The sequence below is a fragment of the Cataglyphis hispanica genome, chromosome 13 (assembly GCF_021464435.1).
Source record: "Cataglyphis hispanica isolate Lineage 1 chromosome 13, ULB_Chis1_1.0, whole genome shotgun sequence".
NCBI classification, from domain to species: domain Eukaryota; kingdom Metazoa; phylum Arthropoda; class Insecta; order Hymenoptera; family Formicidae; genus Cataglyphis; species Cataglyphis hispanica.
This window is the reverse complement of record NC_065966.1, coordinates 946,429-964,956: the sequence shown is the minus strand read 5'-3', so window position 1 is coordinate 964,956 and position 18,528 is coordinate 946,429. Positions and strand designations below refer to the sequence as shown.

Here is an 18,528-nt window from a genome sequence, read left to right as displayed (position 1 = left end):
TCGGACTAGAGTGCATTTTTGTATTTCAATTCGTAACTATTTGAACTCCCGCTTCACACACGTACACATACGCACATGCTCTACGTGGAACTTTCACCTTCTTTCAAATCCTATTACATCTTTTTCTATTTTCTTTTATGAATGTGAAACTTTTTCTCCCTATATTGCTATACATTTTTTTTTTTATTTCACTTTATGACTGCGAAGCTTTTTATCTTGACATAGTACTTTCATTCTCTTTTCGCGATTGCAAAGTGTTTCCTTTTTTTTTTTTCCTCGCTCGATGTGGTGCTTTCGCTTTCTTTCCTATTTCGGAGACTCGTCATTCGCCGTCTCTTTCGATGGCATTTCGCGGTTCGCAAACAACGACGGAAATACCCTACCGCATCGTGGGAAGTGACACGATGACTAGGGCTGGCGGGAAGAGAGGAAAGAGTAAAAGAAGTCGGAAGGAGAATGCATGAAAAACATGAATACCTTCACAGGATATGCGGTACTCAAAGGCTTTTCCATTTGCGTATCTGAGCTGCGAAAGGCAAGGGCACGTTGAAATGTACTGTATCGTAATCGGCAAGGGCGTCTTACGGTTGGAGATTTTAGCAAAATATATATCACGTGAATTCAAGAACGAACAAATAAGAAATACTCGCGGTATATTTTTTCCGAGTTAGATGATATTGTCTACAATTTTAAAATAATTTAATTAGGTAGCATCAAGAATATTGAGGACGCTGAGATTTTCAAGAAATAAACAGAATTAAATTATTTTTGTATATACATAATACTTTCCCATTAGTTTAAAAAAAGAATTAATAATACTAATAATAATAATAAAATAATAAAGATTAAATATATGTATATTTTCTATATTACGATGTGAATTATCTTCTTATTACATATTTGTTAAATTATATAATGCATATAAAAGCAGTTATGATTATTATTTATTAACAGTATAGTCGATTAAATAAAAAATATTTTTTAATATAACTTTTTTTAAATAAATTTTTAGATGTCAAGTATAGAAAGCTTGATATAATATATTACAATAATAATTTACAATAGCTTGTATATTACCGCCGACAATTTTATAGCTGATACAATGATATGTAAAACGGAACGGCACCTTGCACAAACGTATCTTAAAAATGCGCTTTTCGCAAACATAGAACACCGACGTTGAGAGAAAAAATGCGACTGCGCTTGCGCGGATTTTGATCAACAAGTTACTTCATGAATATTTTTCCGCGTGAGAAATAAACACTTGCGTTGTATATTTTTCTCTCGGTGTCACATCAATCGATCGCGTAATCGTCTATTTCCTTTCAAGTAAAAACATCAAATTGCGAGTGTTGCGAGATTACGATAGCGTTTTTTTCATTACATTACCGTGCCAGTACCATACAGTGCCGTTACAGTACCATTGCATTACCGTGTTTATGTTGAATTATACAATTTACGCTATAATTTACGCTAAAAGTCGGAATTTCAATATATTCCGTTCTTCGAAAAGAGAGGATACGCTCCCCTTTGTCAACTTTTTCACAGTCAGACGCACCTCGACTCTCGCAAAGTGATGTTCTGTGTAATATCTCGATATTTTACCTTTCAACGGATTTTTTTCCTTGTGGTTGGTTTATGGCCTTATCAACGATCAAGGCTTGTTCAATTTCAGTTAAACTTGTGTTCCGGTCTTCAAATTAGCTTTATTATATTTCAGGTACATCCACATATTTAATCATATTCGTATTTATAACAATATTTAGAAAAATATGCTGCAAATATATTTATTATTATAATAAAACATTAATGAACAATAAATAAATTATATATACGATAAATTATAATACATATATAAGCGATTATTATATTATATATTAGCATTAAATAAAAAAAATATTTGCTTAATGTTAATTTTTTTTAATGAATTTTAATTGATTGTAGCTTTCAGTATTTATAACTGCAGAATGCACTCCTGATTTTGTTATCAAAGTTTTATCCTTCGTCTTACTGCTTATTACATACGCAATTGAATATAACTCGTTCAGAATTAACGCTCAAGTTGTAAGTTGAGTTTTATTATCCCTTTAATAAACGCTATGAGAAGCGTGAATCCTCATACATAACAGTCCCTTTTAAAATTTGTAATGAGACAAATGCCGAAGTGTTGTTGGTGTAACAGGTGAAGTATTCATTGGAACAACTTCAGCTTATATATAATGAGCTAACAGATGAAAATGAAATCGCTATTATAAAAAAATATGGGAACATTGCGAAACGTTTTACAATTACAATTATAAGTAAGATAGTGTATGTTGATTTTTTTATAGCAAATTGCAAAAAATGTAAAATAGATTACAGTTAATGTAATAAAAATTGAACTATTAAATGTAATCCGAGCAAGCACTTCACTATATAATATCTTTGATATTTAATTATATATGTATATGTATGTATACATATGTTTATGTATATGTATCAGAATGTGAAAAAATATAATTAAAAGTTATATTGAATAAAAATTGATAATTAAAAATAATAATTATGGAAAATAATGAATAGAATTTGAAAATGGAAGAAATTAAAAACGAATAGAGTTTGAATATGTTTTAATTATATATCTTGTCTTAATTATTTATTTTAATTTCTGAAATAAAGAAATTTAAATAGTAGAGAAGACTGGATATCTTACAATCATTAATTTTGCAAACATATCAGACATAGGGAAGTGATTGTTGGATAATGAAAATATACGCAATACATTTTATTTAAGGAAACTAAAAAAACGATAATTTATACGTCTATATTTTTAAAATATACTTAGTCTTATACATTTGCGGATCAATTATTGTTGGTTCAATTACGATTCTTCCGTACATACTTAATCTTGTCCTGCATATAAACGTGACACAACCACGTGTGATGAAACAGCTCATGCCTGAATACTTTACTGAACAAGAAAGTCATTTTTACTTAATCTTGCTGTATATGGACATAGTTCTTTTTATAGGAGCGACGACATTTTTAGCATCAGAAACGATGTTTGAATCATACTTTATACATATTTGCGGAATATTCTCAATTGCCAGGTGAGAAACAAATATAGGAATTAATTAAAAAATTCAACATTATTTATATTAAAAATTTATTAATTTTAAACGAGATTTTATATTGTTTGTCATCGAAAAAATATTATATCAGCAAAAAGAATTTTATTATATGAAGCAAGATCATCGCTGCTATTGCAAATAGAACGTGAAGGCGATTATAGTTTGCTTTTACAGTAAATTATTTAATATTGTATAGAAAAGAAAATTATTTTTTATGTTTTAATAAAATAGAAAAGATTTTTATAGAAAAACTTTACAAAAAGACTTTATTTGTCTGTAAAACACAATTTTCATGCTAAGAGAAAATTATTTATTTTCTATAAATGCATTTTGTTGTTACAATGAAACTGTTTTTATTTTGTTGATAGAATCAATTCGCTATTCGCAATTTGCTGGCGGAATAATTTGCAAATTATATAATATTATTTTTAGCAAATTAATATATTAAAGCTTCGTTTATTTTTATATTATATTTTTATTATATTGATGCTGCAACAATATCAAACCTATAAAATCATTTTATTCTGTGTAAGCACACATACACATACACACTCTGAGATTAATATAACATTTAAAAATATATATTTAAAATAATTATGTATGTAGTTACCGCATTGAAAAGGCCATAACGATAAATGTTGATCTAGAAAAGAGAATTGATCATGAGAACGAGATTATAATTTATAAAAAAATAATTTACGCTGTAGATATTCATCGCCAAGCTATCAAGTTAGTGTTCCAAAATGTGGATTTTATGTGGATTTTTATGTAATATATAATAATGGTTAATGTAATATATAATAATGATGATTTTTTTTTTTTTAAAGGTTATCCTTATTTTTAATGCGCAGCTTTCAAAAATCACGCTTTTTTTTGGTAATAATTAATGTGGTTTGCTTAAGCCTTAATCTCTATGCAGTGAGTTTTTCTCGCATCGTTAATTTTATTTTTTGGACGAGCAATATCGTGCACGATATCAGGATTGCGAGACATTTTTTTATAACCTTACCGCTGTAAAGGAATCAACTAAATAAAATTTATATAAATATTGCGCATTATCGTGTTGTAGGTTGCTGTAAACACATCAACTGAAGGAGTTATAGAGCAATTATTAATACATTTTTTAATTATACTTGTCATATTATTATACTTGTTTTTTATCAATTTTGTCGGACAAGAAATTATGAATCATAATGATCACGTATTTTCCACCGTGTAAGAAATATTATATGATGTACTTGTATTTATCATCACGTATCAGTTTGTTGAGAACTTTAATAATTAAAATGAGTATATTTCGCACTTGTATATATATATATGTTGAAAGTTATTATTGCACTTTATTTAATTATCGATTTATTGCTCTTTCTAGATACAATACTCAATGGTATATAGCACCCTTACATGTACAGAAATTGATATTATTTCTTTTGCAAAGGGGCATCAAAACTGTCAGTCTAAATTTTGGCGGAGTGATTTTATTATCTCTAGAGTTTTTTGCCACGGTAAAGGTTATTAATTATGCATGTTACATATATAATAATAATGCTTGACACGACTCGAAGGAAAAACTATAAGACGTATTTGATTACAGCTAATACAGGTATCGTTATCTTATTTTACTGTAATGTATTCTATGCAAAAATAATATATAATAATCTACTATATGAATGTAGTAAGAGTTTGCAATGGAAGAAGTATATATGAGTTATATATAATTTCTCTCAATAAAATAATATGTTACAATCAATAAAATTTAATTTATAAAATATTTTGTACACATATACACTCCTTTAAATGAATATGTTATAGAATTCAAACATAAAAAATTACGTAAACAAAGCTTTGCACGAATTAAAAAATCCAAAAGAGTATCTCAAAAAGACTGTCAGTTTTATTTTCTATCGATTGTGCTCTGTTTAATAGCTGTTAAATAGCTGAGGTAACCATGCAGTTATTTAATATCTGATAATAAATATCAACTCTTTGCCACGTTGCGCGATATTATAGATAAATAGATAATGTGTATACAACGATGTGTGATTCTTACAAGATGTGTGCTTTAATACGAAATCAAGTGTTGGGAAGTTTTTGCATTAATTACATGCTATTAATATGTACGAAGATTCTATGTTGTAGTCCGCAACATGTTTTACACTTTATTCGCGAGAAAACTATGTAACTATTATCTCGGCACGTGTAAGATAAGACGTTTTTCTAAAGAACGAATTGTATATTCAGGCTGAGAAAGGTCTGCGCAGACATCGAGCGACAAATTGTCTCAAGAATGTTTTTCTGTGGGGAATATAATTGCGGTAAATTTTTTCCTCGGCGTCGTACCTATCGATCGCGTAATCGCCCCGTCGCTTTTCGAGCCGAAGATGAAATTACGGGTGTTTCGATTATACGATATATTTTATTTACCACTTGATATTGTCACTTATACTGAATTAGACAATTTACGCTATAATTTACGCTAAAAGAAAATTACGTCGGAAATTCTACAATATATTCCGTTCTTCGAAAGGAGGGGATACGCGACCCTTTGTCAACCCTCTGGCAGTCACATGCGTTTTGACTTTCGCAAAGTGATGTTTTGTATAATAAGTCGGTATTTTACCTTCCAACGGATTCTTTTGCTTGTAGTTGGTTTATGGCCTTATCAACAATCAAAGCTTGTTCAACTTCAATTTAACTTCTGTTCCGGTTTTCAAATTAGCTATATTATATTCCAGGTATATCCATATTTTTAATCATATTCATATTTATAACAATATTTAGAAAAATATGCTTCAAATATATTTATTATTATAATAAAACATTAATGAACAATAAATAAATTATATATACAATAAATTATAATGCATATATAAGCGATTATTATATTATATATTAGCATTAAATAAAAAAAATATTTGCTTAATGTTAATTTTTTTTAATGAATTTTAATTGATTGTAGCTTTCAGTATTTATAACTGCAGAATGCACTCCTGATTTTGTTATCAAAGTTCTTTCTCTTGTATCACTGCTTATTACATACGCAATTGAATATAACTCGTTCAGAATTAACGCTCAAGTTGTAAGTTGAGTTTTATTATCCCTTTAATAAACGCTATGAGAAGCGTGAATCCTCATACATAACAGTCCCTTTTAAAATTTGTAATGAGACAAATGCCGAAGTGTTGTTGGTGTAACAGGTGAAGTATTCATTGGAACAACTTCAGCTTATATATAATGAGCTAACAGATGAAAATGAAATCGCTATTATAAAAAAATATGGGAACATTGCGAAACGTCTTACAACTACAATTATTAGTAAGATAGTATATGTTGATTTTTTATAGCAAATTGCAAAGTAAAACAAATCAATTATAATAAAAATTGAAGCATTAAATGACAAAAATTGAACTATTAAATGTAGTCCGAGCAGCCACTTCACTATGTAATATCTTTGATATTTAATTATATGTATATGTATGTATATGTATATGTATATGTATATATATATATATATATATATATATATATATATATATATGTATATATGTATCATACAGAATGTGAAAAATATAATTAAAAGTTATATTTAATAAAAATTAATGATTAAAAATTATAAAATAATTATAAAAATAATATTAAAAATGAATAGAATTTGAATAATTTTTAAAATTATATATTTTCTTAATTATTTTAATTTTAATTTATTTTAATTTCTGAAATAAAAAATTTAAAAGATAGAGAGGATATCTCATAATCATTGACTTTGTAAACGTATCAGACACAGAAAAATGATTATAGGATAATAAAATTTAAAATGTATACAATACATGATATTTAAAAACGATAATTCATATATATATATATATATATACATACATTTTAAAAATATACAATTAGTGTCATACATTTGTGGATCAACTATTGTTGGTATAATTACAATTCTTCCGTGCATTCTTGGATTTGTGCTGCATATAAATATGACACAACCACGTGTGATGAAACAGCTCATGCCTGAATACCTTACTGACCAAGAAAGTTATTATTTCTTAATCTTGCTGTATATGGATACAGCTCTTTTTATGGGAGGGACGGCATTAGTAGGGTCAGGAACGATATTTGTATCATACTTCATACAAATTTGTGGAGTATTTAAAATTGCCAGGTGAGAAGAAATAAGTATAGGAATTAATTAAAAAATATTGATATCAAAGAAGATTTTGCATTGTTTATTATCTAAAAAATACATATATGTGAAAAAAAATTTTATTATATGAAGCAAAATCATCGTTGCTATTGCAAATGAAATATGAAAATTATTATAATTTGCTTTTACTCTAAATTATTTAATATAGAGCAGAAAATTATCTTTTTTGTTTTAATAAAATACATAGATTTTATTTATTTGTAAAAATACAATTTTAACACAAAAATTTCTTTTAACAAATGCATCTTGTTATTGTAATTAAATCGTCTTTGTTGATAGAATAAGAATCATTTGTTATTTATTTTTATATTTTTATATATGTACATATATTGACGAAATTTGCAACAGTATGAAACTTATATCATTAAGAAATTTTTTTATTCTGTATAGCCACACACATACACACACACACACACCACACACATACGCACGTACACATAGACCAATATAATATTATTAAAAAATATTACGCATGCAGTTACCGCATTGAGAAGGCAATAACGATAAAGATGCCGATAAATATTGACCCAGAGAAGAGACTTGACCACGAGAACGAGATAATAATTTATAAAAAAATAATTCATGCTGTAGATATTCATCGCAAAGCTATCAAGTTAGTGTTTAAATATTGTTTATGTGCATTTCAATGTGATATGTAATAATAATTATCTTTTTTTTTTTTGAAGGTTATCCCTTTATTTAATGCACAGCATTCAAGGATCGCGTATTCTTACGATAATAATTAATGTAGTTTGTTTAAGCCTTAATCTTTATGCAGTGAGTTTATCTTGCATCGTTAATTTTATTTTTGGACGAACAATATCGCGCACATTGCATGAGATCAGGATTGCAAGACATTTTTTTATAATCTTATCTGTAGCTTTAAAAAAATCATCTATAAAATATATGTAATAAAATTTATAAATATTGAGCGCAATATTGTGTTGTAGATTGCTGTAAACATATCAAATGAAAACGATGTGCAGCAATTATTAATGCATTTTTTAATTATGCTCGTAGTATTATTATACTTGTTTTTTATTAATTATATTGGACAAGAAATTATGAATCATAACGATGATGTATTTTTCACCGTGTAAGATATATTATGTGGTGTGCTTATATTTATTATCATATATCAGTTTAAGAAGTTTAATAATTAAAATGAGTATATTTCGCACTTGTACATATGTTGAAAGTTATTATTGCACTTTATTTAATTATCGATTTATTGCTCTTTCTAGGTACAATACTCAATGGTATATAGCACCCTTACATGTACAGAAATTGATATTATTTCTTTTGCTAAAGGGTAGCAAAACTGTCAGCCTGAATTATGGCGGAGTAGTTTTATTATCTCTAAAGTTTTTCGCTACGGTAAAGGTTATTAATTATGCATGTTACATTAACATATATAATAATAATGCTTGACACGACTCGAAGGAAAAACTATAAGACGTATTTGATTACAGCTAATGCAGGCATCGTTATCTTATTTTACCGTCATGTATTCTATGCAAGAATAATATATGGTAATATACGAATGCAAGAGTTTGCAATAGAAGAAGTATATATGAATTATATATAATTTCTCTCAGTGAAATAATAAAATCATAAAATTTAAATATGTTTTTACACATACACATTCTTCTAAACGAATATGTTGCAGGATAACATAGTGAATAAAGCTTTGCAGGAATTAAATAATCTATATCAAAAAGAGTGTCAGCTTTTTCTATCTATTGTGCAGTTTTTGAATAGCTGAAATAATTAATTATCATGCAATTATTTAATACTTGATAAATATCTATCAATTTTTTCCCACAGTATACCAGTGTATGAAGTTTCTTTGTTGCCGTTGCAACAAAGCACGTTTGCACTTTATTCGCGAGAGAATAATAACTGCTATCTCGACATGTGTAAGATGACATTTTTCTAAAGAAAGAATTATCTCACACGAATGTATACAGTCGAATGAAATACATGAAATTATTCAGGCTGAAAAAGGACAGGTAGGCCTGCGCAGACATCGAGCGACAAATTGTCTCAAGAATGTTTTTCTGTGGGAAATATAATTGCGGTAAATTTTTCTCTCGACGCCAATTATATCGATCGCGTAATCGCCCCATCTCTTCCCGCGCCGAAGACATGAAATTACGAGTATTTCGACTATACGATATTTTGTCTATCACCCTGTATTATCATTTATACAAAAATCAGACAATTTACGCTGTAATTTACGTTAAGAGTCGGAAATTATTATAATATACTCGGTTCTATCGAGAACCTTTTGAAAGGTAGGGATAGACCCTTCGTGAACCTTCTCACAGTCAGACGTGCCTCGACTCTCGCAAAGTGATGATCTGTGTAAAGACTCGGCATTTTAGCTTACATCGAATTCTTTTGCTGGCAATCGGCTTATGGCCTTGTCAGCGATCAAGGCTCGCTCAATTTCAGCTAATTTTGTGTTTTGGTATCTTGATTAGTTTTATTATATGTCAGGTATGTTTTTAATCGTATTCTTATTTGTGTGCATATATATGTGTGTGTGTGTATATAATTGTTGAAATTTTTAGATCATATATTTATTGTGTTAATTGTTAATAATACATGATACAAATTATATGTAATGTAATAATTATTAAAATTTTTTTTTTCCGTTATTCTTTACATATAATTGACTGCCTTAGAATGCGGTTGATTATATTATATATTTGCAGTTATTAATGAAATAAAAATGTAGCCCTTTTATTTTCTTAATAAATTTATTGAGAGAAAAAAAATTGCAGCTTACAATAATTGTCACTGCAGAATTCACTCTTGAGCTTGCCATCAATGTTCTGTCTATAGGATTGTTTTTTACTATGCTTGCGATTATGTACAATTCTTTTGGATTTAATTTTGCTGAAATGGTAAGTTAAAAAAAAAAAAAATTAGTTTTTTTTTGTACGAAATAAACATACTTGATATAAGTGAGTTTTTACCCTTCAAAAATCCTTTCAAAAATTTATAACGAATTATGCGCTGATAAAAATTATTGATATAATAGGTAAAACGTCCTTTGGAGGAACTTCAGCAGATCTGTAACGGATTAAAAGATGAAAAAGAAATTGCTATTATGAAGAAATACGGGGACAATTTGAAACGTCATACTTTTACTATTACGCGTAAGTCAACATATACAAGCACACAAATCGTTAAATTAGCTTGATTAACCATTTCATTACTTAATATAATTACATTTGGCTGTCTGAATGATGATTTTATTTTAATTATTATATTACAAAAAAAGATTTAAAAAATTTGCATAATAAAAGCTAGTATTAATCAATATTTTGCAAAAATATGCAGTGAATTTAAGCAGTGAAATGGTTAAGAAATAGTTTAAAAGTAATTGAAATCTATTTCTTACTTATTAAATATTTCTAGTATTTTATATATGCAGTCAAATTATTATTTTGTCAATTATTTCATTGCCATTCATATCGCGGATATTTGCTCTGCATATAAATGAGTCTCAATCACATATATTATATAAATGTATGCCTAAGTATTTAGTCGACCAAGAAAACTATTTGTATTTAATTGTACTGTACGTGGATACGTCAATATTTATTGGTGGGACTGCAATGGTTGCAACAGGATTGATGCTCATTGCGTATCTTAAACATGCCTGTGGAATGTTTAGAATTGCAAGGTAAGAAGTAAAAATATAGATAGAAAGTTGTAGATGTTGAAATAATACCAAAATTATACAAAATATTGTTTACTATTATCTTTCCTTAAAAATAAATTTGATAATAGATTTAGATGTGGAAAAAGAAATTTTGCTGTCAGAAACATCGTTGCATATTTCATGTTGAAGTGATTGAACTTTATTTTTTGTGAATTATACGATACTAAAGCAAAACTGTGATTTGTTGATACAATAAAAAGATTTTGTAGAAACATACAAATTTACTGTTAAAGAAAATAATCTATTTTTAATAAATATTTTTTGCTTTGCAATAAAACTTGTTTCAATGACAGAATAAGAATTAATTTGTTCTGAAGTTCATGTAATTTAACAAAATAACATGCTTATTTAGTAAAATTGTTTTTTGCAAATTAATATTTTAACTGACGAAATTTTTATTACGGGAACATAAAATACGTTGTATCAGCAAATCTTTTTTTCTACGTGAGAAATCAATATAATTGCAGTAAAAAAAAAAAACTTTTTTATAGTTATCGTATAAAGAAAGCAATAAATATGCAGAACAATGTTCCCCCAAAAAACGAAATTGCAATGTATAAAGGAATAATTTATGCCGTAGACATTCATCGTACAGCTATGAAGTTAGTATTTATCTAATAATAATTAAATAGAATATATATATATATATATATAATATCTTTTTTTCTTGTTAAAGGTTCTGCACATTTTTATTTTCCTATCTTCACTTATCACATTTCTTTTTAATAGTAGTTGGTGTGGTTTGCTTGAGTCTGAATCTTTACGCAGTGAGTTTTCCTTGCGTTGTGAAATTGATTTCTCAACCAACAACATATTTTGTAACAACTTAGCGGGGGTGGGGGTAAACAAAAACTTTTTACGAAATTTCATCCTGAATAAACCGAAGGAAAGGGAATTTCGTATTAATGTAAATAATTCTAATTTCTTATCTAGTTTTTATTCTTTTTAATACATGTTTGCGACATTTTAGATATCTGAGATTGTATTGCATGGAGGCGACATCGATCAATTTTTGCTTCATTTTCTAATTGTAATTATCATTTTTATATACCTATTTTTTGCCAACTATGCTGGTCAGGAACTTACGGATCACAATAACGACATATTTTTCGCCGTGTAAGAAATATATGATGCTCACAAAAAAAAAAGAAAAAACTTCATGCCAGTAAATTTGTTTGCGGACCCGCGGATCATTATTCGATCATTTATTTATACAAATTATCTCTCGTATACGTTTCATAAAAGGCATTTACGCATATGTTGAAAATTACTACACATTTTCTCTAATAATGGATTTATTATCTAGCTACTGTTTCGCAGATACAGTGTTCAATGGTACGCAGCACCTTTGCATATACAAAGATTGATACTGTTTCTCTTGCAAAGAGGTAGCAAAGCTGTAAATCTGAATCTTGGCGGCGTGTCTATATTATCCTTACAGTTTTTCGCGACGGTGAGAATTTCATCATACGCGTTATATGATAATAATTATATTATTATAGGATTATAATATATAATTATAATAATTATAAATACGCGTTATATTAAATATTACGAATATATAAATTTGTAAAAAATCTTTACATAATACACTTGACGGACAAACATAAAACATATTTGATTCCAGTTAACGAAGGCATCGATATCCTATTTTACTGTCATGTATTCTACGCAACAATAATGCAGATATAAGTCATCCGATAAAATATAGTCGTAATGTAAGTAAATGCAAATGTCTGATTTCTTTGCTGTCATAATAGCGTTGACATTGTTATCTATGCATTGCGTAGCTTGAATGATCGAAAAACAATCTCATATTGTTATTTAATTTCAGTTAATAGTAAATATAGTAAATATATAAATAAAATGATAAGAAATAAATATGTTGCAAGAGCGTATATACAGTTAGACGAACAAACAATGAGTCGACAAACGAGTCGCAAATGTGTTTCCATTAAGCGTACTAAAGCTCAACCATCGAGATCCGCTGATGTAAACAGGCGGAACCATGTATCCTCCCTCTGGCGTATCGCATTCGCCATTTTTCACGGGAAACGGTAAACGCGTTTACGATGACGATGAAAGAATGATCAGACGCGCAAAAGCGACCGATAGGAAAAAGGCGTCGCGTTGTGTGTAAAATAAACTACGGGTAAAAAAAAGGGGGGGGGGAGGGGGGGAGAAAAAATACGCATCAACGAACTCGTATTCGTTGTACAAACTCGGCGACACGACCGGACTCGCGTTGCTTAACGAGTTTCGAACCGGTTTACATTAGTCATCCCCTTTTAACTTTTGCACGGAGAGCGCCGAAAGCGCGTTTTGTGCGCTTTCGGTCCATCTTTCATTCTCAATCTACTTTGGGAGAAAAACAAAGAGCTTCCTTCCCTCCTTATCGCGTTTTTACTGTTTTTCCATCATCTTTTTCATTTTTTTACGCTTAATGCCAAAACAGTTTTTGACCACCGACGTCTCTGTCGCTATTTTTACTTTGACTTTGGTATTTAATCAATATATATTTTCTTTTTCTTTTTTTATTACCGCAGCGATTCAACTATAGGGATTAATGGGAATTTTTGTGGATTAGCCTTTCGACGACACAATTTGAAAAATTGTATGATAAAAAAATGGGAAAAAAAGAATATAAATTTTTTGGAGGACCGAAAAATATTTTTTATTAAAATCTTTATTATATTCGTTTTTCAATTCTTTAAGTTGTTTACCATGATTTTTCGATAAAAAGAGATTTTGATAAATATATTGATGAAAAAAATGTTTTATCGATTTTGTACAATATTCAATTATGCTTCAAAAAATGCGCGTCGTATAATCATTAATCTTATATAAATATATCATTATTGCACGTATGAATGTACACACACATAAGGTGTTAATAAGTCGCTATTAATGAATAAAAAACCTTTGCGAAGAGTAGCGCGAAGATTTTAAGATTCTCTCGTTTCTAACATTAAATATATAACAACGTGGCCGACTTTACGTAGGCGTCTTACTATATTCTTTCGAGGCACGTTTTAGTGACTAGGTTCTATTCAAGCGTGAATGTGTATTTATCGCGGGTGGCATCTCTTACAGAATCGTTCTCTCAATGGTTAGACATAAACGACAAAAAAAAAAGCGCGATAGCATGCGACTCGCGAAAATATGTGATGGCCCGGGAAAAAAAACGAAATGGAACGATATAACGCGCGCGATATTAATAACCGTGACTCGATGTAAACAAATGGATTTCCTGTCACGACTCGTATGGAAAGTGCACCGTTATGCATTCGTAAAAATTGTCATGCCGATGTCGCGCTGAAGTGGTCCATGTTTTGCTTTATTAATATTTTTTTCGAACAGTTTTTATACAAAGAGTGTAGTTACTACATAGCCACATTGTCAGCTGTCGTGAAAAGGCAAATTTTGTTGAAATATCAAATATTTGATGCTAAAGTATAAAAAATTAATTAAAATTTGAAAAATTTTTTTATGTATTAAATGAAGGTGTGTATGCTAGTTATTAAAAGTCGATGACGTCATGTTTAATTAAATAAGTTGGTCAAGATAAATTATTTGTGGAACACGTTTATAATTATAATTATTACGTTTACAAATATATCAGTAATTTTAACAGCGGATGCGATTATTGAATGGAAATCTGATTCGATTAAGATATCTTTGCTTAGCGTTATTACATCGAAACTGACAAATTTACAATTTGATTATTTTCAAATTACTTTGAAATATAAAAAAAAATGGTTAACACAAATTACATCCTACTAATTATTAATCAAACTACATAATATAAAGTAATTCAAACTTTTTAAACATATCTCTACAAGAAGTTACAATTTATTTATACATCTGTTTAAAGGGGACGTAATTCAGCGTCTGTCTCCATTCTGCTTCTATCTTTTAAAAAATAAAGTGCAAAAAGATTAAAGGATATTTCTCCAATATTTGTCAATTTTTGACTTCTTTATTAAAAACGCCGAAACATTTTCGTCCTTTCTCCACGAAAATACGGGAAGAGTGTTATGTTTCATTTCTAATATTACAGAAAACTATCGTAGTGTCGATTCGTAAGAAGAAATTTTTTTCGCTCTTTTATCTATCTGAAACACGTTATCGCTAATCAGTATAAATCAATGGATCCATGAGAGTTGTCAATTTTTCAAGTGATTTTTTAGGCTCATTTAGCCAAATATGTTCTTTGAAGGGGATGGTAAAAAATTTACTGTATATTTAACAATATATTTATTATCAATGCGTTCTTTATCGTTTACATTTTTTTTGAGATTGGTTCAACAAGAAGCATGCGCATCACACGACGCACAATTCGGGCGCGAATTCTTTTCTGCAAGGGATGTCCACCACTCGTTCCTCCCGCGCTGTTCTACTCGGACCTAAAACCTTTCGCCGACGCACTGTCAGAGAAGTCAACCGCGCTTTATGCTCTTTAATACAGTAGTGTAGAAGTATGCGACATCGCTCGCGGTTTGCAAAATTCTTGTCACGTCGATTTATATGTACGCTCTTAACATAACGTCACTTTAAATATATGACAAAGAAAATGCGGGTGGATTTTTTTTATGTATAATTTTTTTAAATAATATTCCCACTGTTTCCATGGCATTAATTTATCAAGCTCTATAGAGCCACAATTATGTATAGAGCGATACATAAATTCCAATTTTAATTTTTATAATGAATTTTAATAATGAAGTCGATCAATTTGGATTAGCGAGCATATTGAAGGTTTTTAAGAAGAAAATTAAGAATTGAAATGTCACATTTTTTTATTATAACTTAACCATTTTGAATTCTCTCTTATAAATTCCAATTTTAATTTTAATAATGAATTTTAATGATGAAGTCGATCAATTTGGATTAGCGAGCATATTGAAGGTTTTTAAGAAGAAAATTAAGAATTGAAATGTCACATTTTTTTTATTATAACTTAAACATTTTGAATTCTAAAAATTTCGATCTCTTAAAAATTATTTTTTAATTCTACCAAGAAATCATCACTCTCTCTCTCTCTCTCTTTCTTTCTCTCTCATCGCGTTTGTGATTCTCCCGATCTTTCCGCGAGCTAAGAATTGATCGAATAAATTTCAGAGGCTCATCCGGTCATCCATAGTCGACTCAATACCCTATTCGGTACGATACATGTGTGTATATCCTATCCAACTCTATTTTGTCGCTATCCAATCACGATCCCATTCGATGTGTTTCTATCTCGGTCTCGATCGTCTCTTCTGAGGTACGTTTCCCTTTTCCTGATCCTCGGGGCTCCTTTTTCGTGGTCCATCTCTGCTCAAAACCAACCCTCTAGCTTTAGCCCAATATCTCCCTTTATCGTTCTATACCTGTCGTCAAATCAGGAAGGATATAGACATGGCGCGATGATGTAATATAGATTTTATTTCGAAGAGTCTGAAAAATTTGTAAAATTTTAAAAACCTTTCTCTTTCTCAATTTTTATCGTATTATTATTTTCACTTTATTGAAATATAATTCTTTTTCCGATATATTATAAAAAGATTTTTTTCTCCAACTTATTATTATAAATTTCAATGAACGGAATGTTAAAATCACTTCGAATTACAGAGATTAAATGACAAGAATTTTTATCTTTTTAATACCTCTTGTTCCCAAAATTTCTTGTCGATTTTATTATTAGCAAACGAAATTTCACGTGCAAAATAAACGTAATTTATGCCCTCATTATTTCCGCGCTTCATTATGCTTACCGTTTCGTTTCCGACGAATTTAATTCATCTCATCGCGCTCGTGTCTCGACGAGATTTTTGCCGCGCGAATGTTGAGTAATTGCGCATTGCACGATTGTACCTCCTCCGCTTAATCCGACGTGCGCCGCGACGCTTTTCGCGGATTTTTGCGAAGCATTGCGGGGAATTGTATCCGCGCTTAAATTTTCTCGTCAGCCTGAAAGCTCCCTTGGTTTAATTCGATCGAGCGTCGTTCGTAACTGAGTTTACAGAGGTCCAAGGGAGAACAAGCCGTCATGTGTGGAAAACACGATTTACCGAAGCGAATCATAGTTACCTAGCCCACCCGCCGTCGGATATCCGTCATCGAAGATATATTACACGCATGTTTATTCAGCGAGAGAGACACTGCGTTTGTAACGAGATTGAGAGTTACAAAGTTTCGGAACAATACAGGAAAAAAAAATATTTATTTCTCTCCTCTAATTTTGATTACGGAGATGACAATTAAAGGGTGCCGAAAAAGGAATACTGTACATTTTCATTTCTCTTGAAAGGATTTATTTCATCCGCGATAAGCCTCATTTTCGGAAGATTACAGAATGTTGATCTCGACATTCTCATTGCTAAATTGCTAAATAACAGGAGAGAGAGAGAGAGAGAGAGAGATAGATAGATAGATAGTAACGAAGCACTTTAGTAGCTACAGCTGTTAAATTTTCCTCAGTCCGTCACGTTCCTTTGAAATGCAGCCGAAAGCGATTTTGCTACGCGTGTTCGGGCACGTATAGTGATCGATGCCCGGCCAATCGTATATTGGCCGTGGACGGTGGTTCGCGCGGGGGAAAAGGGAAATGAACGCAGAAAGAGGCAGAGAATATGAGCGAGAGGGGTGACCGTGCCCCGATAGATTTCGATGGCATTATACATATATTGGGAAGCGGAAAGGCCCGGAGGGCTCTTTGTCGCGCGCGCGGTTAGAACGAGGAACAAAGGATATCGAAAATTAGTTTATTCCCTGATGGCCGCCGATAGAATTATCAGGTATATCCGTCCGGGGTGGTTCCGCCTCGCGAACGTATCATTTAATTTCATTCTGCCACGCTGCAACGAGGGTCGACAAAATTCTCATCCAAGGTACACTTCGTGTGATCGCGCGACTTATGCACCGGGATTACCACGTGGCTGGCCCACTTTTCATATGGAATGACAGAACGATATATGAAATAATAGAAGGCGTTTTTTCGTAATTCTAGTATGCATACAGTAATGCACATGTTGTGCTTTAATTAATATTTCTTTCATATTATTTTGTCAAATAAATCATAATTTTAAAAAATATTGTCATTCTATGTGAATTTAATAAAATTTTTTTAATGTATATTTTGACACATATTTAAACCGACTAAAGTATTTTCAATTATAATGACGTCATTAAATGTGACAACTGTATTATAGTAATACATATGTATATCGGCAATGATTTTGATACTTTTATCTCGGCAAGATTTTATAAATCGCTTCGACACAGAGTAGTGCGCTAGTGACAAATTCACGTGGAAATTGTGATAAATGCATATATGTATTAAATTACAAAAACGATCGTATTTTTTTATATATTCGCTCTATACGTGCGTCGACGCGCTTTGGGAGCTTTATCGCGCGATACGCGCGTATTCATTTGATATGATGAAAGTGCCCGCTTTGCGACAGCTGGTATCCCGACCGTTTCGATATTTTATC

General features: G+C 30.2%; 4 protein-coding genes across 4 annotated transcripts in view; 3 read left to right on the top strand and 1 right to left on the bottom strand.

The window, feature by feature from the left end:
* LOC126854186 (60S ribosomal protein L35a) overlaps positions 1–18,528 on the top strand; it is a 118,496-nt gene that overhangs the window by 16,862 nt on the left and 83,106 nt on the right. The gene's annotated exons all lie outside the window — the stretch shown is intronic.
* Positions 1–18,528, top strand: part of LOC126854140 (PDZ domain-containing protein 4) — a 162,793-nt gene that overhangs the window by 68,188 nt on the left and 76,077 nt on the right. The window lies entirely within an intron of this gene.
* The window catches only part of LOC126854141 (general transcription factor 3C polypeptide 3), a 105,632-nt gene that overhangs the window by 81,538 nt on the left and 5,566 nt on the right, over positions 1–18,528 (bottom strand). The window lies entirely within an intron of this gene.
* Positions 9,673–12,731, top strand: LOC126854161 (odorant receptor 4-like). The gene is made up of 9 exons (XM_050600603.1): positions 9,673–9,816; positions 10,104–10,226; positions 10,364–10,481; positions 10,744–11,011; positions 11,542–11,652; positions 11,727–11,817; positions 12,021–12,166; positions 12,371–12,503; positions 12,678–12,731. Exons 1-9 carry the CDS (start codon positions 9,673–9,675, stop codon positions 12,729–12,731), a joined length of 1,188 nt encoding a protein of 395 aa, XP_050456560.1.

Excerpts from the sequence above, each read along its gene's own strand:
- LOC126854161 (XM_050600603.1), top strand. The coding sequence starts at position 9,673 with ATGATCTGTGTAAAGACTCGGCATTTTAGCTTACATCGAATTCTTTTG. Across the intron at positions 10,482-10,743 it reads TCATACTTTTACTATTACGC|TATTTTATATATGCAGTCAA; the intron begins GTAAGTCAACAT and ends AAATATTTCTAG. Across the intron at positions 11,012-11,541 it reads GGAATGTTTAGAATTGCAAG|TTATCGTATAAAGAAAGCAA; the intron begins GTAAGAAGTAAA and ends ACTTTTTTATAG.